Below are 27,642 nucleotides of genomic sequence, written 5' to 3'. Positions count from 1 at the left end.
TCTTAGCATAAACAGCCCTTTTCGGGGAGCATTTAGTCTTTGAAGAAGGCTTTGTAGAATCTTTCTTTGAAATGATCAGTTATCTAGTGCTTTTTACTGTACTCATAATATTTCCTGACAGTCTTCTCTAATTTTTTCTACAAAAAAATCTGGTTCTTTTAATGCAGGCAAATTTGGAAATCTGTATTTTGCTTGGAAATGATCATTTATCTTGATTTTCAAATTTATTTGCTTGTAGATCTACCCAATCAATTATGATTCCTTTTTAAACTTCAGTTTTATGCTTGGTAGTGATATGTATATTTTGCTACTTCAGTTTTTAAAAGCAGGGTTTTGAAATAGACTAACTTTTTCCCATTGCTATTTCTGCTTTAATTTTTATTTTTTCCTTAGTATATTTGGGGTTATTTGTTGATTTTTTAAATTAGTTTTCAGCTGGATATTTAATTAATTTCTAATATGTTTTTCTTTTTTATTGATTAAAAACATTTAATGCTACCCATTTTTATACTCAGTTTTTCAGAAATATTTTGTGGATTCTCATATGTAGTGTCTACCTTTTAGCATTTTTATAAGAACTAAAAATTGAATGATTTTAATTTTATTTCTCCTAATAATTGTTTAAGACAGAAGTTGTAGATATTTTAGGTAGGTGGGTCTTTCTGTTTTTTTGGTTTTGTGAATAATTTCTAGTGTAATTGTACTGTGGCCAGGAGGTGTTGGTTCTAGTAATTTAGTGTTACTTAATTTACTAATGGTTTTCTATAATCAGCATTTTGTGGATGGTTGTTCAGCACAAAGAGGAAAATAGGTATAGGTAGCTGTAGAAGGGAAGCATGAATCTGTAGTGCATAGTAATAAGTCAGCCTTATTGTTTGTGAGTGTTCATTATTTTGTCTGTCTGATTTTTCTTGCTCTGATAATAGTACATACATTTTTGTGGACTATCCTCACCAGAATGATGGCTTCTAGTCGTTTGTTTGTTCACCACTTAGGTAAGTTGTAGGTGTGTGTATATTTGCAAATACGAATGCGTCCCAACCTTTCACTCATTGTCATTCAAGCAAAATAATATATTCCTGTCCCTCTCGTTTCTTACCATTTTACTTAGAGTGCTATTTTAAATAGAGCACAGTTTTAAATAGAGCACACTGACACAGTCACAATCATGTAATGTGATATGTCCTGTGTTTTATATTAAATTATGGGCCTGTGAAAGGAATTTTATTGCAACATAATTCCCATAAAAATGCCATGCTTGTAGAAGATACAGTCTGATGCATTTTGACATATGTAATCAAGACAGTGATGGTGTTTGTCACTGCCCTTGCCATCTTTTGTCATTGATTCCTCCTTCTCATTTACACCCTTTCCTTCTTCCTTTCCATGTCAACCACTTCCTGTTACTGTAGATGAGCTTACTTTTTTCTCAGGTTTTATGAAAGCAGATTTACTATTCTGTTTTTTTTCTCTCAAATTTTCCCATTCAGTGGAACATTATTATTGTTGATTACTTATGTTTATTGTGATGATTTTAGAACATAATAGAAGTTTCTGTGATCAGAACTTATATAAATTTCTGATTGTGGATAATACTGAAGTACTCATGTTTTTGTTATCACTTTATCATATTTAAAGAAATCAGCAAATATGGATAACACTGACCAAGATGCATTAGACTCATTCATTCGTGAGTCCATTCACTCATAAATTGTACTCATATTGAATTGAAACTTCTGTAAAACTATTTAAAGACAAAAAATAATAAGAAACCAAGTAAGAAATCATAGTAAGAAGCCAAAACAATGAGCATATATTACTTATACAAAGTAGTTTCATTGTGATGGGTCTACTATGCATATAGATGCTTTGATTCATTTCACTCTCTCTATTACTCTTACTTATCCTCTTCCACTTTTATTTTCACAAAAAATAATGCATTTCATTATTCTGCTTTTAAACACATATAAGATATTTCTAGGGGCTGGGAAGGTGGCTCAGTGGTAGAGCGCTTGCCTTGCATGCTCGAGGCCCTGGGTTTGATTCCTCAGCACCACATAAGCAAAAAAAAAAAAAAAAAAAAAGAAAAAAGCCGGAAGTGGCGCTCTGGCTCAAGTGGTAGATGCTAGCCTTGAGCTGAAGAGCTGAGGGGCAGCGCCCAGGCCCGGAGTTCAGGCCCCACGACCGGACCCCCCCCCCAAAAAAAAGATATTTCTAGCTGAGCGCCGGTGGCTCACGCCTGTAATCCTAGCTACTCAGGAGGCTGAGATCTGAGGATCACAGTTTAAAGCCATCTGGGGCAGGAAACTCCATGAGACTCCTTTGTTTTTTTTGGGTCCGGTCGTGGGGCCTGAACTCTGTGCCTGGGCGCTGTCTCTCAGCTCTTCAGCTCAAGGCTAGCATTCTACCACTTGAGCCACAGCGCCATTTCCGGCTTTTTTTCTTTTTGCTTATGTGGTGCTGAGGAATCGAACCCAGAGCCTCATGCATGCAAGGCAAGCGCTCTACCACTGAGCCATCTTCCCAGCCTTCCATGAGACTCGTATCTCCAATAAACCACTAGAAAAAAAGCCGGAAGTGGCGCTGTGGCTCAAGTGGTAGAGCGCCAGCCTTGAGCTGAAGAGCTGAGGGACAGCGCCCAGGCCCAGAGTTCAAGCCCCACGACCGACCAGGAAAAAAAAAAAAAAGATATTTCTATCAGACTCATCCCCGTCATTTTCTACTTTTACCCACTCCCAATTCTGGTTTTCCCAAACAGTTCCCTCTTACCATCTAAATATCTCATTGGCAAAAAATAAAAAGGTCCTTCTAAGTAACTGATGCAATTTGTGTTGTTTGTATTTCATTAAAGAAGTATACAAAAGAAAAAAGACAAATTTTCCAGCCAATCACTAGTAGCAGCCAAAAAGAGGAATTGTTTGCATGATCACAACAATGAGGTATGAACCTCAAGTCAAGGTGAAACCTTTTAAAATGCCAGCATCAATAAACCTTTCTGCTGAGAAACCAATACCCTACCTCCAATTCAATATACTTTTAGAACTTTCTTCTCTTCTCCCTGTAGACTTTTTTTTTATTCTGCATGGTGGGCATATTGCCTATTCCTTTTTCCAGGAACTAAGAGAGGTCTGGGATTGTTCCTGGCCCATTTACTTCTGGAAATTTTCCCAAGATCTACTTTTCTGCAATAACTACAGGACAAGATTTCTGCCCTGAAGGATAAGAGATACACAGCTCTTTTGTTTGACAGTTGCGTAAGCATTGGGTGACACAAGGTGGAGTGTATTACTGAGCTAGTACATTCTGGAAATGTGTGTGCTTATGTCTTTAAAGATAATAAACAAACTAAAGACCCAAATAGGAGATTCTCCAGTTACTTTTGATTGCAGACCCAACTGTTTTTTTTGTTTTTTTTTTTTTAGGGGTATGAAGTAAGAGGATTGGGAGTACAAGAAGGACATAAGATATAAGTTAATTTTACCTGTCTATTCAGCATATCATGTTTACTCTTCCCTCCAAAAAACAATTATATGTTATATACTATTGTATAGTGTAAAATAATTATTGAAAATAATAATTTAATAATTATTGAACTATATGTTTACCTGTGTTTTCAGCAAATCACCCTTATTCTTTCCAGAAAAAATTAATTATATACAGTATAAAATAACATGTTGAACTATATCTTATATATTGCATATATAAAACAATATAAGTATGCAGTATATTATATGCAATATAATATACAGTATAGTATATATAATATATGTTATTCCCTATTACATAGGTGAAGATGCTGAAGATAAAGTGGGTTATTTGAATTTTATAACTAGGAATGGGCAGAGTAGAAGATGGAGTTCCGTACATACTCTGATAACTGTCTTGCTGCACATTTTGATGTATTTATTTATACAATGTTTTGCTCTATAGTCCAAGCTGAGGCTATGAACACATATTCCTCCTGCCTCAGCTTCCCTAGTGCTAAGGTTACAGATATGTGCTACCACGCCCACCTTTATAAACTAATATTGAGAAAGAGTCAAGGAAACATAACCCACCATCTTCCAGGGCCTAGTATGATGCTAGCTTCCTTCTATATCATGCCTCCAGAGCAGTAGCGGAAGTTGTACTGGGCATGGCATGATGTCTCTGCATCATGGAGTAGATAGTTTTAGGATCATGTCTCTGCCATCCCCTGGGCCTGCCAGACTCTTTCTCAGACTATTTATATGGCTCCTCCCTGTCTTCCTCCAAAGTTTAGCTCATATATAGTCACTGAGAATCCTTCCCTGTAATCTCTAGCCGTGGTTATAAGTGACTCCTCTTATGTTCTCCTGTAAGACATTGAGTATGTCTTACTGTCTAGGGGCTTATCCATCTATCAGGACATACTTTGTGTGTATTTGATTTTGTTCTACACTGTGAGTCTCTATGGAACAGAGCATTATCTTTATAATTCTAGAAGCTTGCCCTAACACGTGTGAGCTAAAGCAATGAAAGAGAAATAAGTGCAGTGAAATGTTAGTGGCACCAAGACACTAAGTGACCGATATTCAGTGAAGTTTGCTTATGCATTCATCTGCCTTTTCACACCTTGCTCTTTCTCTTTTTTTTTCATCATCAGAAGATGCTCTGTCTATACCTTCTCAGGTTGTAAGTTTCTAATTTCTGAAAAAGGAGCAAGAACACCTTTAATTTTCTTATTTGCTCCTATGCCCTGTAAGATTCATGTTGCTCAATGTGGAGCTCTAACCAGCAAAGGCTTCTACCTTCTCCCACAATTCCACATACCTGATGAGAGATAAAATTACAATGACAATAGTTCATCAACTCCCTACTCTCCTGTCTTTTAATAGTAGGATGACTCCAGGTGTCCATGGAGTTTTCTCTAGCTGTTTTTCTCTATAGCAGGAACAGGGAGGAAGTCCAAGAAGTTAAATCATGCCTTCCTGAGTCCCATTCTCTCTTTCATCAGAAATAGTTTTGTCCTGTTATGTCTTAGAACTGAAAAGTTCCTTCATTCAACTTCATAAATCATGGCAAGTAGAATCAATTCTTAAAGAAGGGCCAGCACATTTCTAATACATACTATAATAAAAATCAAATGATATGTTTGTTTTCCCAACATGCTCAGTTTGTCTACTGGGTAATCACAACTCATTTTTCCTTTCCAACCCTGTCCAGTGTAAGTACTTTTGTTCTTTTCTACCAACTCATCTTATGATAACTTTTTTTTATTGTGAAAATACTGTACAGAGGGGTTACAATTACATGGGCAAGGTAAAGAGTGCATTTCTTATCAAGCATTGTTGCCTCCTCCTTTGTTTCCCCTTCCCATCTCTTCCCATCTCCTCCCCCCTCAGCCCTCACCCCACACCAAAGTTGTAAAGACCCAAATTTATCCAAGAAATGATAACTTCTTAAATGGCCAATATTACCACATTCTACCATCAGATCAGTCCTATAAAGCACTGCTCTGATGTTAGAGCCAGTGTGCCATACATTTCTTGGCAAAATTAGGTGTTTAATATATGTAGGGGAATGATGTCACTAACTTCTGCAAAACTCCTCTTGCTCTGTTTTTAAAGCATTCCATACTACTGCCATCAAATTCTCTTGCCTATTTTCTATGACTCCCTTTTGGCTAGTTTTTTATTTTAACAAGTCACTTTATCATCTGAATACAACCCATGCTGAATGGTTTTAGATTTATCCTCTTCCATTTTTCTGGAGTGCTTTCTGATAATGTCTATGTGTTGAATTCTTTAAGTGTCACGGGACAGCCTATCCTGAAACAGCTCTCTCTTGACTTTCAGTGGCATGTTGTTCTCTTGCAAATGTTTACATAATGTTTGTTGTTATGGTATTTGTGTACATGTCAAACCTGTGAAATTCATCTGGTGGGTGACTTTTGCCTACAGTGTATGTCTAATGCACAACACACATATTTACCTGATTCACCTGATGTCTCTGTGAGAGAGATGAAAGTTTTTTCTTTTTTGAAAGTAGGATATTTTTAAATAGTAAAGTTGCCAACATAGTAAATAGAGTTGCCATGTTCTCCACTAAATTACCTATTATTCATTCACATCTTACATCAGAATGTGATTCACATGATAATTAGCGAACCAATTTATACATGATGAACTAAAGTCCGTAGATTGAATTGCTCTTTCCTTAATTTGTAATATAACACTCTTTCTCTGTTTCAGGATACCATCTAGGATATTGTATTACATTTAGCTGGTTTGTCTTTCTTCCACTTTCTCTTCACTGGAAATTCCTATCAATTTTGTTTTTTTTTTTCATCTTGGACGTTCCTAATACGTGTCTCTTCACTGGAACATGTATTAGATGTTTTCCCCATGACTAGGCTGAAGTTATGGAGAATTTAAAGAGGAATATCAAAGAGGGAGAGTGACATTCTCATCACGTTATAGACTGTCAAAAGGACTGTGCATCTTAACATGGTCACCTGGCTGAGATGGTACTTACCAAGTTTCTTCGATGTAAAGGAATTCTGTGTCTGTAAAGAACATTTATTCTTGTCTTCCATGTGTTTAGCCAATTATTTGTATCACTATGGACTCCAGGATAAGTCTTTTAAAATCCAGTCTTACTTAATATTGTTCCAGATTTTTCACTGAGAGAGCTCTTTTATCAGTTTCCCTTCTTGACTTATTTATTTACCTGCATACTTGCTAATAATATAAGATGATCTATGTATATAATGCATATGTCCTGCTTTCTAGGGAACTCTAGTTCCTTTTATGAGGGAAAGTTAGAAATCAAGACAAGGGTGTTTATTATGCTCATTGTTACTGGGTGGTTGTAGCTTCTGGAGATTTTCGGCCAACAGATCCATGTGTATATATCTATATACTTAAATATAGCTACATACTTAAACAAAAATATGTACTTCTGTATGAATTCATTATCAGAATATTATTATCTATTATCAGAAATATTATTCTAGTCTTCTCATCTTGATTGTAACCTCTCATTCTGAAAGGCAGGAATCTGATTTCTACTGTGTGCCAGACATTTACTTAAATTTCCATTTCTAGAATATGTGTGGAGTGGTTTCAGAATTGCTGCTGTCTACTAGACCTTTCTGTTTCATCTTTGCTTTTACTCTTAACAGACACTACTCATTTCCAAAAATTTTAATGTCAGCACATGTTTTTCCAATCCTTTGGAGAGGTGGTTTCATACATTCAGCTAGATTGAAAAATCTACAGTTGATGTAGAATGACAGTTTGGAGGAATTATGATCATGTATAGAGACTGTTCTGGAATTTCTGACCACCTAAATTGTGTATTATATTTTAATACACATTATATGATTGAATTATACAATGTATAATTATTTCAAAAGAAAAATAACATAAAAATATTAACATTAGTCATTTCAAAGTTTCTAATTTAATAGTATTATATGACTATGTCATCAGTTAACTGTCATCACTATCTATGTAACAGTTCTCATAGAACTGCAATTTTATACCCATTAAACAATAACTTGTCATGATCATGCCTCTTACACTTCATCCACATGTAACCACCATTCTTTTTGTCTTTTTAATTTTAACTGTCCTAAATATCTCTTGTAAGTGGAAACATACAGTACTTGTGTTTGTGTAACATAAAACAAATTTTACATGTTCTAGAGGACCCTTATTTCACATATTTAATATAATGTGCTCAAGGGTCATTCATATTGAAGCACATGTTAGAATTTTCTTAAGTTTAAAAACTCTATAAACTGGGTGTTGGTGGCTCATGCCGGCAATCCTAGCTACTCAGAAGGTTGAGATATGAGGATCATGGTTCAAAGCCAGCCCATAGGGAAAGTCCATGAGACTTTATCTCTGATTAACCACCAAAAAGCTGGAAGTGCAGCTGTGGCTCACATGGTAGAAAGCTAGCCTTGGGCAAAAAGATCTAAGGGACAGTGCCTAGGCCGGGAGTCTAAGCCCCACAACCAAGCAAAAAAACAAAAAAAGACTGAACAGTATTCTACTGCATGTACAAACCATATTTTGCATATCCATTCACTCATTTATTTATGGACACACATTGCTTCAACGTTGGGGCATCTGCTTTAGCTTAAATCTTGAATATAAGTTCAAGATTTATATAATATCTGTCCTTTCAGCCTTTGCTCATCACTTAAACTGAAAATAGTTTGGAAGAGGCTTTTATACTTTCACCTGTAAAACATATAACTACACAGTATCCATTTGGTATTTTTCTCTCAAGTTCTCTGGTCACACAGAGTTTTTTTTAAATTTTTGTTTTTACATTCTTATGCAAGGTTCAATGTCCAAAGGTCATGAACAATTTCTCTTCCTTCCCTAACCTTTCTATGCTGAGCAGCAAGTGTTCACATTCCACTCAAACAACTTTATAAACTTCACTTTCCCATGCCAGGATTGGTATTTTTTCTTTTAACATTAAAAAAATACAAATATAATTGTACAAGAGAGTTTTAATTCAGTGTCAGTTTGTGAGTATAACACGTCCTGAATGTGAACTAGTCTAAATTGCTATGCTTATCTCTCCTCTCTCTTAGCTTCTTTATTTCTGTTTTCTTCAGACAGTATTGAAAGGTATGGCCTGTATCTTTATCTTTGTATTCTGCAACAATGTTGTGCATTGTCTAGGTAGTTCTCTATAAATTTTTATTGAATGGACAAACAGGTGGTTTGGTCTAATGTAAACTTCAATATTACAGACAAAGTAATATATCCTGAAATGCTTGCCATAGTCCATCCATTTGGATATACCAATGTTTGCTCTGTCTTCTTTTTTGTTAATATTTGAAGGACACTTGTAAAAAAAACACCCTGAAATCTGAGATACATTATATTTATATAGAACACATGGTATTTATACAAGCATTACCAAATAGTTCTATCCACATGAACCTCGATATATGTTATAAACCTTTCAAGATTAGTTCATATCATCAACATTGCTGCACACAGCTAAAGTATATCCTATACATTTATTTTTTCTCAAAAAATGTTGTATGGTCAGGTTTGAGGAGTTGACTAACCAGAGTACAATGATTATCATTCATACTATTAGTAAAAGGAGCTAATATGTTTATCAAACCATTCACTTAAATACCATTAATGTTAACATAAAACTTAAATTTTACATGTTCTAGAGGACCCTTATTTCACATACTTAAGTTTGAAGATAAACATAGTTCAATTTGTGGTCCACTTTTGGAATGTGAGAGTCACTTGGTACTTGCTACCTTCAAGCTCTGTGCATCAGCATCATGGAACATTTCCCTGATTTTGATGGCAATATAAACGATTAAAATCTGTAGGGAAAGGAGGAGTTGTTAGTCTCCCCTATCTCCCCTTACTTCTTTGCCTACCCAAATCCTCTCACTCTTTCTCTTCCTTCTTAAATATCTGCCATTGTTTTGAGTTATTGGGAAGGCTGCAAGCAAGAGAGAGAGGGCGGGGGAGATTTTCTCTCTGTTTAAATCTCACATGTTTGATATTGTCTTTCCCATGCTTAATGGTCTGTGTAGAAATGAGGTCGTCTGGGACTTGTTGACCTTCTCACTGAGCACTCTCAAGTTTAGATTTTATCCTTTGCTGGGGAGGATTTCTAAATGAGCACAATTGAGGACAAGCAGAACATTACAATTTTTGAGGTTTTTTTTTTCTAAGAGCTGATACTCTACTGTTGTTTATTTCTGTTGCAATGTAGTTTCCCATAGTTTCAGCACTTGAAATAATTGAACTTTCTACATCTTCTACTGTTCAGATGCTTCTATTTATAACTTTCAGGTGTGGAAATGTCAGAGAAGTGACTGCTAGAAGATAACTGGTTTAGCTAGTAATTGTAGTGGATCACTTTGGGTTTCTCATTTATGGCGAATCCTTAACCCATCGGAATAGACACCATCATTTAGGAAATGAAGGAGAACAGGAAAGTGAAATAGAAGTGATGTACAAAGGCCTCTTGAAATTTTGTGCCAAAACAGTGATGAAAAGACTACTTGATGTACCCCAAAGAATTTTTTGACATGCTATATGTAAATAAAATTTCATTTTTACAAAGAGTTTCCACTGTGTCAAAGGCATCAACAACTTGCATGCTGCAGGTAGCCAACATGAAAGCCTGTTTAGTGTTCATTGTACCCATACATACACACACACACACACCACACACACACACACACACACACTATCCTCCTGGCCTCTAAGAATGCTATAAAGTTGGAGTGATCTTACTAGTTGAGAAATACTTGGGAATAATTGGTTGGAAGTTTTCCTTAACCAATTGCGTTTTCAGAATGGATACCAAAAATTATGACTCAAGAGGTGCCAAAATATCACTGTATTCCATTTGTACCCATAAGATTGATTGCTTGAGTATGTCCTCCTGAATTTGTTGCTACGTTGACAAATAGTTTGTGAAATAATGTTAGTAGCAGAAGCTGTAGCCTTAGTTTTTTATATTGGCAGTAACACTTTGCCTAATATTCTTTTCTTTAATACTATACTGAATAAAAGGTGACTGCTAAGCTGCAAGCAATTCAGAGGTATTTCTGTACTGATATATTCTTTGCAATTTTGTATGGCTTGGTGTACCTTTTCAAAACCAATGGCTGATTTTTCTGTACCGTGTATGACAGACATCTCATGATATTCTTGCTGTACCACTGCTGTTGTTCATTTTAGTTTTCCAATCCTTTCACACATTACATTACACTCACCTGTCATTTTGTAGCTCAGACAATAAATAGGGCAGATAGCACTTCAAAGATGATCAGAATTCCAGTAGGCTTTTTAAAGTTACAAAGCAAGTACATGGTCAGATCAGGATCAGAACCTCTGCCTCCACATTCAGCCCAAGCAATTCCAGTTTAACATTTGTCAAAACATAAATGTTGTTAAGGTATTATTGCAATATGATTTCAACAGAAATTATGCACTTTGTAATTTGTACCCTGGTTGTATCAGAATTTTACATCTTTCTTGGTGAAGAGAATCTTATTGCTACTCTTGGCTTCCATTTCTTTAATAGTTAATCTCATTTTCCAACAAGAATTTTAAGACCTGACCTAAGTATTATAATTAACACACAAACGTTGTTTTCTCTTTCCAAAGTGTATACTCTCAAATGTAATTTAGTGTTACTTTCAAAACTGTAAAATTTTATAACTTGCAGTTAATATGACTGCAGACAGTTTGAAGACAAAGGACTTAGGGAACTCTCTCTCTCTCTCTCTCTGATTAAGGAAGAACACTGGTTCCTTGGTACAAAGAATTTTGATTTTTCTTGTCATCATTTTTTCCCAGTACCAATGATGCTAAGAGCACTAAGAAAAAATTTAAGTACAGTAATTTTTATACTGATTTCTGGGTTACTAAAGACATATCTTTTCCGCTTTCTTTGCTTTCTGTCTTCCCTATATACATGAATCTTTTGAGGTGTTTGACAGGTATCTGGTCAACCAGGATGTCCTCATTTTTTTTTTTTTCAGGGCCTAGGAAAATTGAAAAAAAAATCACTTTCTCTGCTAAATGCTTTTGAAGTTTTACTCTACTGGTTATCATGTGGGGAATCATTATTTTGATTTGAAAAATTTCCAATATGATAATACAAATTATATTTCCCTAACTTATTGAAATGCTTTACTCCTTTCTTATATAGGATTATAAAAGGAAAACAAGCTAGTATTCCAAAAAATATAGTGTTTGTTTTTACTTAAAGCATAAACAAACACTTCTCCTAACAAAATTTAGAGAGTCTTGGTACTTACTAGTATTCTCAAGAAACCCCCAAATATCTAATATATAAAGTTATAAAAAAGGAAACTGTTAATATCAACTCTCTGTATCTCTGTAAAATAAAATGTGTCACACATTGGCCCTCTAGGAGCCTTGAGACTTGAATGTGTTATGTGACTCTTCATTTGTCATTGTAGGTGGCCATGTTTGTCCTACAACTAGGAAGTGCCACATTTCTGGTTACAGAGCCTGTGATTAGCGCCATGACCACGGGGGCTGCCACCCATGTTGTAACTTCACAAGTCAAGTATCTCTTGGGAATAAAAATGCCATACATATCTGGGCCACTTGGATTCTTTTACGTGAGTATTCCAAATGTTTTTGTTTATTACTTTGAGGTTGTATATTTTACAATGTGCAATATAGTTAACTATAATACTATGAATTTTCTGTTTTACAGCAACTGGGTTTAATGACAATCCAGGCTTTTTTAAATATATGTTTTTTTAATTGTAAAAATACTGTACCGAGGGGTTACAGTTGCATGAGCAAGGTCATGAGTCCATTTCCTATGGAGCATTGTTACCTCCTCCTTTGTTTTATCCCCCACCATCCCTTCCCTCCCGACCTCCCCAACTCCTCCCTCTCCCCAGCAAAGTTGTAAAGTTCGCTTTCAACATAGTGTCTTGTACATCTCATTGTTACAATGGGTCAACCTGTATCCCTTTTTAAGCATCTTGTTATTTCCCTTCCTCAAATTAGAAAAATGTATATACAAGATGTAGGGCACCGGAATCAAATACAGTGAAAACAGGGGCTATACTGTGGGGGAACAACATACAAAAGAAACAAAAAAAATCACATAGTACATTATAAATATGTTAAAAAATAGCAAGAAAGAAAAAAAAGACACTTGTGTCCCTATCTTGATGTTCATTTTGCTTAACATCATCTTATATGGTCATATGTACATAGCTTTATAGCTTTTCTGCTTTTCCTAGACATTTACTAGTTATTGCAAATAAAAGAAATGGTGGAACCTATGTTTCTTTGTGCCTGTCTTACTTCACTTAATATAATTTTTCCAAGTCTTTCCATTTCCTAACAAATGGGGCAATGTCATTCTTTCTGATGGAGGCATAAAATTCCATTATATATAATATATAATAAAATATAAAATAAAATTCCATTATATATATATGTATCACATTTTCTTGATCCATTCATCTACTAAAGGGCATCTGGGTTGGTTCCATATCTTAGCTATGGTAAATAATGCTGCAATAAACATAGTTGTGCTGGTAGCTTTAGTATAGCCTTGTTTGTAATCGTTTGGGTAAATGCCCAAAGTGGGATTGCTGGGTCATAGGGGAGCTCTATGTGGAGTCTTTTGAGGAACCTCCATACTTCTTTCCAAAGTGGTTGAACAAGTTTACACTCCCACCAATAATGGAGTAAGATTCCCTTCTGTCCACATCCCCTCCAGCATCTGTTGTTACTAGAGTTCTTGATTCTAACTGTGGTGAGGTGGTATCTCAATGTTGTTTTGATTTGCATTTCTTTTATGGCTAGAGAAGTTGAGGATTTCTGCATGTGTGTATTGGCCATTCTTCTTTCCTCTTCAGAGAAGTTTCCCTTTAAGTGTTTAGCCCACTTATTTATTGGGCAGTTGTTTGTTTGAGGATTTGGTGTTGGGGGATTTAATTTTTTGAGTTCCAAGTATATTTTAGATATGAGACCCTGGTCTGTGGTATGGCTAGTGAAGATCTTCTCCCAATCCATGGGCTTTCTATTGATCTTGCTAGCTATGTCCTTTGCCATGCAGAAGCTCTGCAGTTTCATGCAATCCCATTTGTGCAACCTGTCTTTGATTTGTTGTGTTTCTGGGTCTCTATTAAGAAAATTTCGCGGAAGTGGTGCTGTGGCTCAAGCGGTAGAGCACTCATCTTGAGCTGAAGAGCTGAGGGACAGCGCCCAGGCCCAGAGTTCAAGCCCCACGACCTACCAAAAAAAAAAAAAAAAGAAAATTTCGGCCTGTGCCAAGGAACCCTAGAGTTTCTCCTATTCCTTCTTGTAATGTTTTCAGGGTATCTGCTTTGACTTTGAGGCATTTGATCCATTTGGAGTTGATTCTGGTGCAGGATGATATATAAGGATCTAGCTTTAGTTTTCTACAGGTGATTAATCAATTTTGCCAGCACCATTTACTGAAGGGGCTGTCTTTCTTCCATTCTATTTTTTTTTAGCTCCCTTATAGAAGATTAGGTAGCTATAGTTATGTGGATTCATTTCTGGGCTTCAGTTCTATTCCATTGGTCCTCAGGTCTTTTCTTGTCCCAGTACCAAGCTGTTTGATTAATATGGCTTTGTAGTTGAGTTTGAAATTTGGTATTGATATTCCTCCAGCACTGTTCTTTCTGCTAAGGATTGTTTTCAGACTATGTTTAAGTGTGTCCTCAGATGTGAAAGTAATTGAATGAGTAGTATCTACTAATTTTCGAAATAGCATTTCTTATCACGCATACTTTGATATGCAACATAAAATTTGAGACCAGAAAAATAGCTTGACCTTTTTTTTAATGAGCTCAATGTGATGCTAACTTCTAACAGCTGCTATCTACAAGATTGTGCCTCAGTTGAACAATAGTATACTCTAACACAGTCATTAGGGCTCAAAGCAGAGGCTTGGTTAACTTTGGTGGCTGGATCCTCCAAAAACATATAATTGGCTACTAAAAGCCACCTAAAACTGACAGAGGAACATCTCACCATTTCCACATATTGTTGTAGCAACACTATTGTTCTTGTTATTTTTGAAGGTTGAAGGGTCCCACATATCCATCCCAGGGATCCACGCAGAGGTAGGCAGGCACAGGAAAAAGATTATTATAAAGTTTATAGAGGAGCCATATTTCCCTCAAGAGGGAGCACATGGCCTCAGTCACCATCCAGGTAGCAGGAGGGTCTGAGGGTGGAACGTAGGTGGATGGGAGCCCAGGTGGATCTGGGCAGAGAGGGAGGGGCCAGCTGTATGGTGGGAACTTCAGGGATGGGAGGGGCTCAGGTCTGGGTGTTGCTGAGGACCAAAGGTGAGCATGATTCTAAAACGTTAGCCTAAAAAAGACTATGATAGTTCATCGTATTACTGTGTCAGTGCACTTGACGATGGTAAAACTTCATTTTACTTAGCTTTATGCATTTCTCCACTCTAAAACACACACACACACACATTAATGTTTTGTAATAAGAATATTGCTGTCCTTAATCTTCTTAAAGCTGATTGACTGCTAGTAGCTCAAACACTTGAACATCCCATAACTTGTGGATCTAATTCCTGTTATTGATGTGTGGTTGCCAGTGCTTCCCTATTATACAGGACTCGGTAAGCATTCATTTGCATACAATGTATATCACTGATTATTTGTTAAGGTCAATTCCTAGATATAGAATTACCAATAAAATAGTAAAACACTCGTGTGGATCTGAACAGTGTACACATAATTTTTCACTGCTCTTTTGCTTGTCAACTCTGGTTTACACTGTTTACAAAAATTGCTAGCTTGATAAATGGGAAAAAATCTACTGTATTAAATATGCCTTTCTCTGAGTGTTAAAATAGTTAATAAAGATAGTAATTGGCCACATGCTGTTGGAAGCTGGTTTTCGAATTTTGTGGCTTAGGTAACAGCCAACTTAATAAGAAACCCTAAAACCAAAACAAGAAAATTGGAACTGGGCTTGGAAGAAATATAGTTCTTAGATCTAGCTCAAACAAAAGCAGACAAAAGTAGTGGAGGGCTGTCAAATGATTGGCGGAGAGTTCAGACGTTCATGATGCCTGTTCTCTAGGGCAGAACATCAGTGAAGATTTGATTGTGATCTCCTGCCTGAGAACCCTGTGTTCATTTGTGCAAAGTAGCATAGAAAATGCCTGCAGGTTATAGCTTGGCCTTCTTTAGAAATATTTGCATACACAGATAGTCATTTTTCTTTTCTATGCTATTGTAAAGAAACAAGGTAGCCTTAATGAACAGTGGTCTTTAAGATTGTTTCTCTGTTTATCCTGGGCTTAAATACTACATCCATGTGTTTACTCGTGTGAATCCCTCCCTCCTCTCTTTGTGATGTCAAAAGTTTGGATGATCTGAGAGTTAGATTAAGAAATAATATTGGCTGGAGTTGTGGCTCAAGTGGTAGAGCACCTGCCTAACAAGCCAAGACCTTGAGTTTCAACCCCAGTGCTACCCCAAGATATTTCTTCTCCTTTGTACAATTAATTTATGCTAATATGTTTTAATGGAATAAATCATATTTCAGATTTGACTGGAATATTTGAAAAGGGAGTTTGGAATAGTTCGGCTTGAGAGAGTCTTATAAGGAAGCTGTAAAGCTGGTCTTGCCTGAGATCACTTAAGTAGTACCAGAAGGAGCATGAAAGAATGGGGCAGACGACATCAAAGGGTCTTGCACCAGGTCAATGACCTGAAGAAAAAAGAATGAACATATTTTTTAGAATTTCCACTTTTGACTCCACCTCCGGCTTCTGACTTCTCAGTACTTTTTTTCACTTTCTGAAAGCTATTCAGGTTGATGTGAGATAAACAATGTATTATGGAATTCCTTGGAACATTACTATCAAGATTGTTTAAAACTCATTCACAATGAGCTTGGTCACACATCTTCATATTCTGAGATGGGACATTTCTTTATTAAACAAGTTAGGTTTGAGCCAAGCCAAAATATCCATCAATTAATTCTAGAAGTAGTGATCTTTACTGTTAGCTTTGGGAGAAGATGGCCTCTATGTTTATTCTGATTGAGGTTGGGGCTTGAGGTTAGGACCTCTGCCTTGTGGCACTGTGAGTCTTAACCGCATCTTCTTCTAGAGGATATCTGGTTAATAACTGTGAGTTTCAGCCAGGTGCCAGTGGCTCATACCTGTAATCCCAGCTGCTTGGGAGACTAAGATCTGAGAATCGAGTTTCAAAGGCCTTGAGATGCTCATCTGCAATTAAGCACCCCCAAAAAGCCAGAAATAGAGACGTGGCTCAAGTGATAGAGCACTAGCCTTGAGCAAATAAGCTCAGAGATAGCAAGCAGGCCCAGAGTTCAAACCTCAAGATGGGCACACACATGAATTCAAATATAGTATTATGTTCTCCATCCATTTGGTTGTTCATGGCTGACATGTACTGCCTCAGTGGGACATTTTGAAGGAGAAATTTGAATCAGGTATAAGAAGTGGCCTTGTTTCTATTCTCAAATATCTTAAATAAAGCATAAGTTTCTAGCATCCTTGAAGGACAGATCTGACGGGTTATCATCCCCCTTTTTATAGTTAATGTGAAGGGCCATATGTTAATACCTTGATCCTCACTCCTTGCTGGAATTTTGTTGTTGTTGTTGTTGATCATGGGGCTTGCACTCTGGGCCTGGGCGTTCATCAGCTCAAGGCAAGCACTCTACTACCTGAGCCACAGCTCCACTTCCGTTTTCTGGTGGTTAATTGGAAATAAGAGTCTCAGGGACTTTCCTTCCCAGGGCTGGCTTTGAATAATGATCCTCAGATCTCAGCCTCCCGAGTAGCTAGGATTATGGGCATGAGCCACCTGGCTATTGCTGGAACTATTTTCTTAAATTTTTTAATTTTATTTTATTTATTGTGAAAATACTGTACAGAGGGGTTACAATTACATGGGCAAGACAATGAGTATATTACTTTTTTTTTCTCTTTTTTGGGAGGGGGTCTGGTCGTGGGGCCTGAACTCTGGGCCTGGACGCTGTCCCTCAGCTCTTCAGCTCAAGGCTAGTGCTCTATCACTTGAGCCACAGCACCACTTTCGGCTTTTTTTCTTTTTGCTTATGTGGTGCTGGGGAATTGAACCCAGGGCCTCATGCATACAAGTCAAGCACTCTACCACTGAGCCACCTTCCCAGCCCAATGAGTATATTTCTTATCAAGCATTGTAGCCTTCTCCTTTGTTTCCCCTTCCCATCCCATCCTCCCCCCGCACCGCCCCCCCCAGCCCTTCTCCTCCACCCCACCAAAGCTGTTCATTTTCAACATAATGACGTGTACATCTCATTGTTGCAATGGGTCCACCTGTATCCCTATTTAAACGATTTGTTTTTTCCCTTCCCCTCCACAAATTATAACAACATCAAATACAGTGAAAGCAGGGGTTATACCATGGGGAAGGGAAATACAAAGCAACAAAGAAATCATCTTATAAATGTGTTAGAAACAATCGCATGAAAGAAAAAACATTTGAATACATATCTTAGGGTTAATTTCCCTAACATCAACTTATCTGACCTTTTCTGCTTGACTCAGACATATACTAGTTATTGCAAATAAGGGACACCATGGGACCTATGTTTCTTTAGGCCTGGCTTACTTCACTTAATATAATTTTTTCCAAGTCTTTCCATTTCCTTACAAATGGGGCAATGTTGTTCTTACTGATGGAGGCATAAAATTCCATTATATATAATATATACAATAAAATATAAAATAAAATTCCATTAAATATATATATATATATATGTATATTACATTTTCTTGATCCATTCATTTACTGAAGGGCATCTGGGTTGGTTTCATATCTTAGCTATGGTAAATAATGCTGCAATAAACATAGTCATGCTGGTAGCTTTAGTGTGGTCTTGTTTATGAACATTTGGGTAAATGCCCAAAAGTGGGATTGCTGGATCAGAGGGGAGCTCTATGTGGAGTCTTTTGAGGAACCTCCATATTACTTTCCAGAGTGGTCGTACAAGTTTATACTCCCACCAACAATGCAGTAAGGTTCCCTTCTGTCCACATCCCCTCTAGCATCTGTTGTTATAGAGTTCTTGATTATAGCCATTCTAACTGGGGTGAGGTGGAATCTCAATGTTGTTTTGATTTGCATTTCTTTTATGGCTAGAGAGGTTGAGCATTTCTTCATGTGTCTATTGGCCATCCTTCTTTCCTCTTCAGAGAAGTTTCTCTTTAAGTGTTTAGCCCACTTATTTATTGGGCAGTTGTTTGAGGATTTGGTGTTGGGGGATTTAATTTTTTGAGTTCCAGGTATATTTTAGATATGAGACCCTTGTCCGTTGTATGGCTAGTGAAGATCTTCTCCCAATCTGTGGGCTTTCTATTGATCTTGCTAGCTATGTCCATTACCATGCAGAAGCTCTGCAATTTCGTGCAATCCCATTTGTCCAACCTTTCTTTGATTTGTTGTGTTTCCGAGTTTCTATTAAGGAAATTTCGGCCTGTGCCAAGGAGACCTAGGGTTTCTCCTATTCCATCCTGTAATGTTTTCAGAGTGTCTGCTTTGACTCCAAGGTCTTTGATCCATTTGGAGTTGATTCTGGTGCAGGGTGATATATAAGGATCTAGCTTTAGTTTTCTACAAGCAGTTAACCAATTTTGCCTATTGCTGGAACCTTTAAAAGATGGGATCTAGAGAGAGTTCTGGTCATTGAGACTGGATCCTAAGTTGCAGCTGTGGCTCTACCGCGCCTCCCTGGCTGGGAGGTGTGCGCAGCTTTGCTGCGTGCCATGGTATTCTATCTTGCCAACAGGCCCATAAGCAATCCAACTAGACATAGATAGAAAACTCTAAAACTCAGTTAAAATGAATGTTTATAGGTTGCTTATCCCAGATAATCAATAGAATGAGAAGTTTGCAAGTTATGCCAGCACACAACATGATTTTGATCTAAACTCTTGGATTAGATACTTTTTCTCTTCTGGATGAAGATCATTAACAAGTTTCCTCAAGTAAAGGGCTCTGACAGGTGTTTTAAAGCTTACTAAGCTTTGCTCCTATCACTGAGTGTCCACTCAGAATTTTAAGGGTCCACATATTTTTTAAAAGGGGCTTCTGGAAGAGAAAATAAAACAATGGGATTTTATTCATCTATTAGAAAAAAATGGTATTGTACCATTCTTAAGGAACTGAAAAGACATGGAAAATATTATATTAAGTGAAATAAACTAGAACCAGAGAAACAAAGATTGCATGGTTTCCCTCATTTGTGGTAGATAGAATGTGCCTATAAATCTACAAGTAATCACGTTGTTACAAATGAGTTGATTGAAGTACAATAGACCCCCTGGAGATCTTATATAGTATAAACTTTTAGAAAGACTACGTAAAAGCCCAACAAAATCAGCACTAGGAAATGGGGACAAGCAAGATGGGAGATGGGACCAAGGAAGAGGAATAAAAGAATGAAGGGGGTGAACCATCAAAGTAGGAAAAGTAAGGGAAGGGCTCGGTGGAAGGGAGGTAAGAACATTGAAAGGAATGACACTGATCATTAGATTCATTAACTGCCTTGTTAAAAGGTGTCTCTTTGGACAACTCCTTAAAGATAATAAAAATTAAAATAAATAAGTAAATAAATAGATAAATAAATAAATATAAAGAAAAAATGCTTCTGTTTTTTTGTGATGCTAAGGATTGAATCCAGGGTTTTGAACATTGCTAGGCAAACAGACTACTGTTGAGATACACCCACAGCCTAAGAAACAAAAAAGCTTCTGAGATAACTGTCATATGACTCTCGTCTATGTCTAACAGGTACAATTAGGCTTGACTTATCTTCTTATGTAGCCTCTCTCATTATCTCCATGCATAGCTAAGCCTTCCTTTATTTTTCCCATTTTTTTTTCCTTTAAGTTTACATACTTCTGAGGAAATTATCTTTCCTTGACAGTTATAATTATTTCTTTTTAAATTGTATTTTATTGTAAAGATTATTTCTTAGTGACTCTGAACAATAGTTTACATACATTCTTCTTTGGTTATTGGTTAGGTAAAAATAAATTTTTTCCTTCAGTTAATTTTTCCCTCCTTCCTTTTAGCTTTAATGACCTTATTAGTGTGCATGCAATCAGATACTAATCAACCAGTTAATTTTTTTCTTAGAAAATAGCAACAGACCTTGAGTTCAAGCCTCAAGGCTGGCAAAAATAAAATAACTCCTTGCCCCTCAAAGAAAGAAAAGAAAATGGCAACAGGGATAGAACATTAAAGTCAGAGTAGCCCAGATTCCGACTGTATCTGCAGCCATGACCTGAGCTTATGACCTGGGTGTCTTTGATTTTCAATTGCCTGCTTTGTAAATTGGTGATAATGACACCGGATGGGGTTAGTTCTCAAAATGAAGTGCCTGGAACCTGGATGTTCATTAAATGGCAGCCATTATTGTTCTCATTAGTAATGAATAGTTAGATAGAACAAGTTATAGATTTTGAAAAGTGCTGTTTAAGTAATAAATACTAACTTCTTTCCTCTGTAGAGGAAAATAAAATAAAGCAATAAAGTTGTATGTCCCTTTGAAATTTAAAAATCAAAGCAACCTGAGAATTTATAAAACAACAATTATTATTTTTCCTCTTACTGAGGGCTGTTCATCTTACTTGAGGAGCTGCTATGTTGTCTACTTTATGTGCAAATATATATATCCATTCAATTCAAAATCCTCTCAGGAGATGTAAACCTATTTAATAAATTATAAACAATGCTGTAATATATTTTAAAATAAGTAGAAACAATCATGTTAACAAGGGTCTCTATGTCTTGGAATCCTGGCTCAAGTACTAAATTTTTCTGTTTGGTCAGCCTTCTGATTCAATGTTTGACTGATAATTTGGTTCTCCATGTTGGTAAAAATGGGAAAAAGTTTAGTCCTTTAGGGTAAATTTTTTTTTTTAAATTAAGAGATGATAAAGTATCTTTTTATTACAAAGAATGCTTTCCCCCAAAAGGCACAATAAAAATTACAAAAATTCCTAGCTCATAGTAGCACATGTGGATTTCTTTGAGATGGCGCCAGTGTCTCAGCCTGTAGCAGCCTCTGATAAATTTGGCAAACTAGCTTCACTGGCATGGCTTTATGTGAGTACTGTTCTAAATAATTATGCGCAGCTCTGTGCATTAAACCCAAGAGCAGAAAGAAAGCTTGGTAGTATATTCTTGGCAAGTTTATTTCCTTCCTTAAAAATGAGGAGTTTCAGAACTGGAAGACAATATGAATTCTACTCACACCCCCAAAATACAAGTAAATAATTTTTTTTTCTAGTTTGTTCTGCAAAGACTGCAATGTAGGAGCCAAGAGTGTTAATAAACTGGAATCAAAACGTCAGAAGGAAATCAGAGCCAATGAAACACTTGCTTTTATGGAGAATGTGATCACAATTAAATATGGACAAATGAAGTTTATATGTGGGGAACAAATCTACCTTAAAGACATTGACAGATTCTAAATCAAGAATATTCATTGGTTGTTAATGAAAGCCCACATTTTCCTTGAAGAAGCCTCCTGTGGCATTTCTATTATGAGTGGCAGAGGTGTTCAATATGCCCTAAGAAGCAGAATAAGTTGAATAAATGCTCATGTGTAGTGTGATCCAGTCAGTGATGATCCAGTCAGAGGATAGAAAATGTGACAGGTTCAGATCTCTCTCTCTCTCTCTCTCTCTCTCTCTCTCTCTCTCTCTGTGTGTGTGTGTCTCTGTGCCCCTCTCTGTCTCTATTCCTATGAAAGCATCCACACTCCATTAGACTGTGTCCCTGACATTCTGCTTGTCTGCTTATCTGAATGCTTGTGTGTTTACCTCCTTGCTTGCTTACTCAATAAAGTTCCGCCAAGTTTTCTTACCAAAAAAATAAAAAATAAAAAAAGATAGAAAGAAAATGTGGCAGGTTCATTTTGGAGACAGAAAAACTATAAAAAAATCTATAATAAAGGTTACTTTCAAATTTGAAATCAGAGACGAAGTAATTTTGCAACTCAAACATTTTGGGCTAAACTCTTTCCATCCCTCACAATTTGCTGGAAAAAAATGCATTACCACAAAACCCAGTGCTTAAGTAATTCAAATTAAACTTATTTTTCTAAACAAGGGATGGCTGGATGCCACCCGGGCCTTGGCATGCCTGGTGGTATGTTTGGTCCAACTGAGTTTTGGGTACCCATGTTGTCTTTAGCAATTTCACATACCGTGCTTCCCGTCGTCTGCATTCTGGTCTGAGACTTAATTTATACCTTGAAGCAATGGCAAATGGATTGATTCCCAGTGTGAGCTACAGTTATCAATCAACAATTTGGAGATAATGATGTAAAAATGTTTGGAATGTTGGTTCCCCCCTTCTTTATTTTATACTAATGAAAATATATCCTGCGGATAGTATTTAACTTAGGATTGTTTGTTTCCTTCTTTTTATTACTGTTTATTTCTTTAGGAAGGGGAAGGGAGACAAGGAGCTTGGTTTTATGAGTGCCTATCCTAATAGTTATTAACATAGTGGTAGATAGACAAAGTTTTTAAAAGACATAAAAATCTTGTGAAATGGAGAACTTGGAAAGCATCATGTTTTGAATGAAATCTGTGTAGGTATTCGTGAGCAAGAATCAAGATTTTCTATGCGTTTGGAGTCAAATATAAACAAGTTGGCATGGGAGAGAGCATGCCTGGACAATTGAGGCTCATGTTTTCAGGATCAAAGATAACAAAAGGCGCCTTTAGTATTCAATGCGATAATCTGGAGAGATTTTTACTACTACACATGGATAGAAAAAGCCTGGGGCACATCCCTAATACACGGCCACTGGAATAGGTTTATCCAACAAATATTGACTAACACATGCATTGAGGGTACAATGAAAAATAAGATCTTTACCCTTATGAATTTTTTTTTTAATTTAATTTTATTTTATTTGTGAACAACCCTTATGAATTTTTATTGAAGTATTGAAGAGAGATAAAAATTAAGGGGAGCAAGCTACTCTCATATAGCATCAATGAGGAAAACAGGCAATGTGATTGAAGAAGGCGATGTGATAGAGTGAAGTAGGCACCATTGCTAATATAAAGGAGTCAGAGATATCTGTTCTGAGAACACGTCTGAGTGCATCCCTGAGGTGAGAGAGAAAGAGAGAGAGAGAGAGAGAGAGAGAGAGAGAGAGAGAGAGAGAGAGAGAGAGAGAGAGAGAGAGAGAGAGAGAGAGAGATTGCCCTGCAATAATTTGGGTTAAGAATCATTCACAGGAAAACAGGAAAATGGGTAGAACAGGAGATCATCAAGTTGAGCAAGCACACAAGACCAAATATCCTACCATTTTGCTTATTTGTGGAGTCTTGAGCTAAAATGATGATGATAATTACTAGAATAACATGGCTTGAATGGAAAAGGGTATCTGTTGGAGGTGGGGACTCGAGTGGAAAAAGGAAAGGGTATTGAAGGGTGACAAAAATCAAAGAATGTTACACAAAAGCATGAACCCCCATATAGTACAATATATTCTATTCTAAGTATGTATATATAAATGAAAGATGCATACATGTAAAATAAAAGAAGTATATGTAAATGAAACCCACCAAACACTGAAAAGAGAGAAAGAGGGCAGGGCAATGGAATGGTGGGGTGAACTTGTTCAAAGTGACTCATTTGTGAAATCATCACAGCAAATCCCATTTGTATGTTTAATGGGTGCTAATTCAAAATTTGAAAAAAAGTACACTCCTAGAGGAAACAAATAATAAGACCTTAATGTGAATGCAAGTTTTGACATATTGTAGCTAGAATTTTTTGGATCTTAAAATCTTTTCCAATTGAATTTCATTACTTCTGTGATGCAATTCCACTAACTATTGAAATATGACTATGAAACTATACTTCTTACATATGTAGCTGGCAAAACAAAGAGGTCAGTAGGGAGGCAGGTCACGAGTTATGTCCTAGGTCTGATGTCACAATTTTGGTGTATTCTTAAGCAAGTTACCCAACATCTCTGAATCTTATTTTTCTTGCAAAGTAAGAGGAAATAATAGTGCTTACCTTTTATAATAAAACATAAATGAACGATTGCGTATTGGATAAACAGAATAGTTCTTAGAAACACTCACTCTTCTACAACATGATGAAAATTAAACAGTTTCCCCATTCTTTCTTCCTTCATCTGCCCTTGCCTTCTTCCTGTGGTAGAGACAACAAAAACTCCTTTGGTCAGCATAGAGAGACATTAGGGTAAAGGCATAATATAGATGTAAATTGAACTTCACTAACTGTAGCAATATGCAACTATATGAGTTATATAATGAATTTTGTCCAGTGAAAGACTTCATAGTAGTTATGACAAATAAAATAGTTTATTCAATACAATTACCTTTGTTTTATTCTAAAAGACACTCTTCTTGAGATGTAAAAACCTCCGTTTATTTTCAGAAATATCTTGTATATAGATTATGCCAAAAGCATTTTCAAACCTAAGTTTGCACATGTGGTAGCATGTAAATGTGGATGTTATCTTTTACTTATTTATTTTTTCTGGAAATAGTCATGGCTTTGTGGTTGGTGACTAACTCAAAGTTATATATTAAAAATTAAAATTCATAGAGTGCAGATTAGTTTGTATGCAGTTTGTATGTCTTATTCAAACAGTATGCTGACATTTATTAAAGTTTGTACATTTTTGTATCACTTTGAGCTTCTCTAATGAGATTCAAACATATATATCATATATAATATATACTTCCTTAGTACTAAGGAAGTAGTGCTAAAGGGGCATAGGTAGTAGTGCTCACATCTGTAATCTAAGCTACTTAAGAGGCTGAGATCAAAGGACCATGGATTGAAGCCATACAGGCAAGACAGGTAAATGTGATAGGCTTTTATCTCCAATTAACTAGAACAAAGCTGGATTTGGAAGTGTGACTCAAGTGATAGAGCACCAACAGTGTGTGAAAAATGTGAAACCCCAAGTTCATGCCTCAGTATCATCATGAAAAACAAAACAAAATAAACCACCAAAAGGGTGGTTTATAATAATAAACTACTAAGGGGTTTCTAGACTGTCCTTCAGCATAAAAACAGTCAACCATTCTTTGTAGTTTGCTTATAGGTAGTTACTAATTACTATTGAAGAATTATTATTAATAATATCATTATACTTTAAAAATTAAGGTCACTATGTCCTTATAAGAAATAATTTTAACACTTCATTGTAGTAACCAGAATGCAAGGTAAAGATGTAATTTTAATGATAGCATTTTCTAGTAATTGAGTATTGAGCAAAAATTCATTGAGTTTCTAATACTTATTCATCTTTTCTAAGCCTGCAATATCTCTTACTTTGTGTCATGAAGTTTATCAGAGTGAGACACTTTACAATTTTCTTTCAGGGGAGGTTTTTCTAAATACAAGGCCTTACTTAAAACTCAGTAATAATTGTGTAATGAAGCACAACTGAGTAGGTGTGACATTAGAGAGGCCTTAGTTTTTGTTTGTTTATCGCAGTACTTGTGTTTGAACTCAGGGCTTTGTGCTTGGCAAGTAGGTATTCCATTGCTTGATCCAAAGACACACAGCCCTTTTTACTCTGGTTATTTTCAAAATAGGATTTCACTTTTTGCCTGGGTCAGTTTAGATCTCAGAGTTACTATTTGATCTCCTTCAGTAGCTGGAGTGGGAGTCAGATGCCACCATGCCTATTTTCTGATGAGACGGGATCTCCTTAAATCCCCCTGCACTGGCATTCCCCCACCTGCATCCCCACCCTGCTCCCTTTCCCCAGGGGCTGGTCATCAGTCATGATCCTCCAGATCTCCACTTACCAAGTAGTTAAGATTATAGACCTGAGCCACCATGTCTGGCTGATATTTAGTTTTTTCTTAACTAAATACTATGAGCTTTTCCAGCTTGAAATTTTTGCTTTACTCTTATAAGATTTAAGTTATGAAACGGCCAATTATTTAGAAGAGACTGATTATATTAAAAATGGACTACTCAAAACAACCTCAATCATAGCTTTAATATTTAGCTCAAACAACAAGAAACATGCCTAATGAATATCTCATTACTATGAATTCACCCACAATAGCCAATATAGTCCAAGTATTAATAGTGAGAAGAATCTCAGCTTTTCCTTTTTTACTCACTCCTCTTCAGAATACTACCTCCTGTATTTGGAGATGTATGGTAACAGTTAACATTTTAAAGCAAAGTACTCACTGAATCACCAGTATTGACTGAATACCTATTTTCTTCCAGATAGCATTCTTAGAATTGAGCATCCAAAATAAGCAAATCGGATAAAAATACATCATATAAATACAGTATTTGTAATGTACATGTATATGGAAATGTTTATTGAATGTTTCAAACCAGCCTCCTCTCTAAAGAAGATTATAAGAAGTACTATAGATGGTGTGGATATGTGGTTTTCATTCTTGTTTAGGAAGACAATATTTTCTGATTTGTGTCATTGCGATAAATGGTGCATTTAAAGAACTAGTGTTATCATCTCAAAATGTGCTAGACACCTCTTTTATTAAGTGGATCCATCAGTTTTTGATGAAGTAGCTTATTTATCCTTGTTAATATGAATATCACCTTCTTTCTCCGGAATCTAGGAAGTAAATAATGATCCTCAGAAGGATTCTGCTGCATAAGGATGTACTCAAGTAGCTGGATTTTGTATTAGAAATGAGAAGTTTAATATGTGCTTAGAATGCCTAGAACATCATTAAAGGAGCCCTTGTAAAAGAGAGAGAAAGGGAAGGGAGAGAGAGAGAGGGAAGGATGGAGAGAGAGAGGGAAGGATGGAGAGAGAGAAACTATCATTGAGTGTCAATCTGTTTCTATCTCCATGTGCTCTCCATGTCCTAGGAGCTTGTTTAGCTCATGACGTCTCTCTGTAGGTCCACATGCTAGTCATTAGAGTGAAACTCCTCACCAGCCTGCCTTTCTATTGTGTTCTTCATGCTGGTTGTAGTGAGGCCCCCACCCTTATGTCTAGAGCATCTTGTAAGACATGCTCTGCTTGATGAGCTATAGTTTAATCCAAACAGACAGTAAAGACCCTGGGGGGTTTC

General features: G+C 36.4%; 1 protein-coding gene across 1 annotated transcript in view; it reads left to right on the top strand.

Annotated features, from left to right (window-relative positions):
- The window catches only part of Slc26a7 (solute carrier family 26 member 7), a 113,320-nt gene that overhangs the window by 33,037 nt on the left and 52,641 nt on the right, over positions 1-27,642 (top strand). Inside the window, exon 5 of the mRNA XM_042673165.1 lies at positions 11,963-12,127. Coding sequence (XP_042529099.1) covers positions 11,963-12,127 — 165 coding nt within the window. The remainder of the gene's footprint in view (positions 1-11,962; positions 12,128-27,642) is intronic.

This window comes from Dipodomys spectabilis, unplaced genomic scaffold (genome assembly GCF_019054845.1).
Source record: "Dipodomys spectabilis isolate Male_0828 unplaced genomic scaffold, ASM1905484v1 ptg000783l, whole genome shotgun sequence".
In the NCBI taxonomy this organism is placed as follows: Eukaryota; Metazoa; Chordata; class Mammalia; order Rodentia; family Heteromyidae; genus Dipodomys; species Dipodomys spectabilis.
This window is presented reverse-complemented; position numbering and strand designations above follow the sequence as displayed.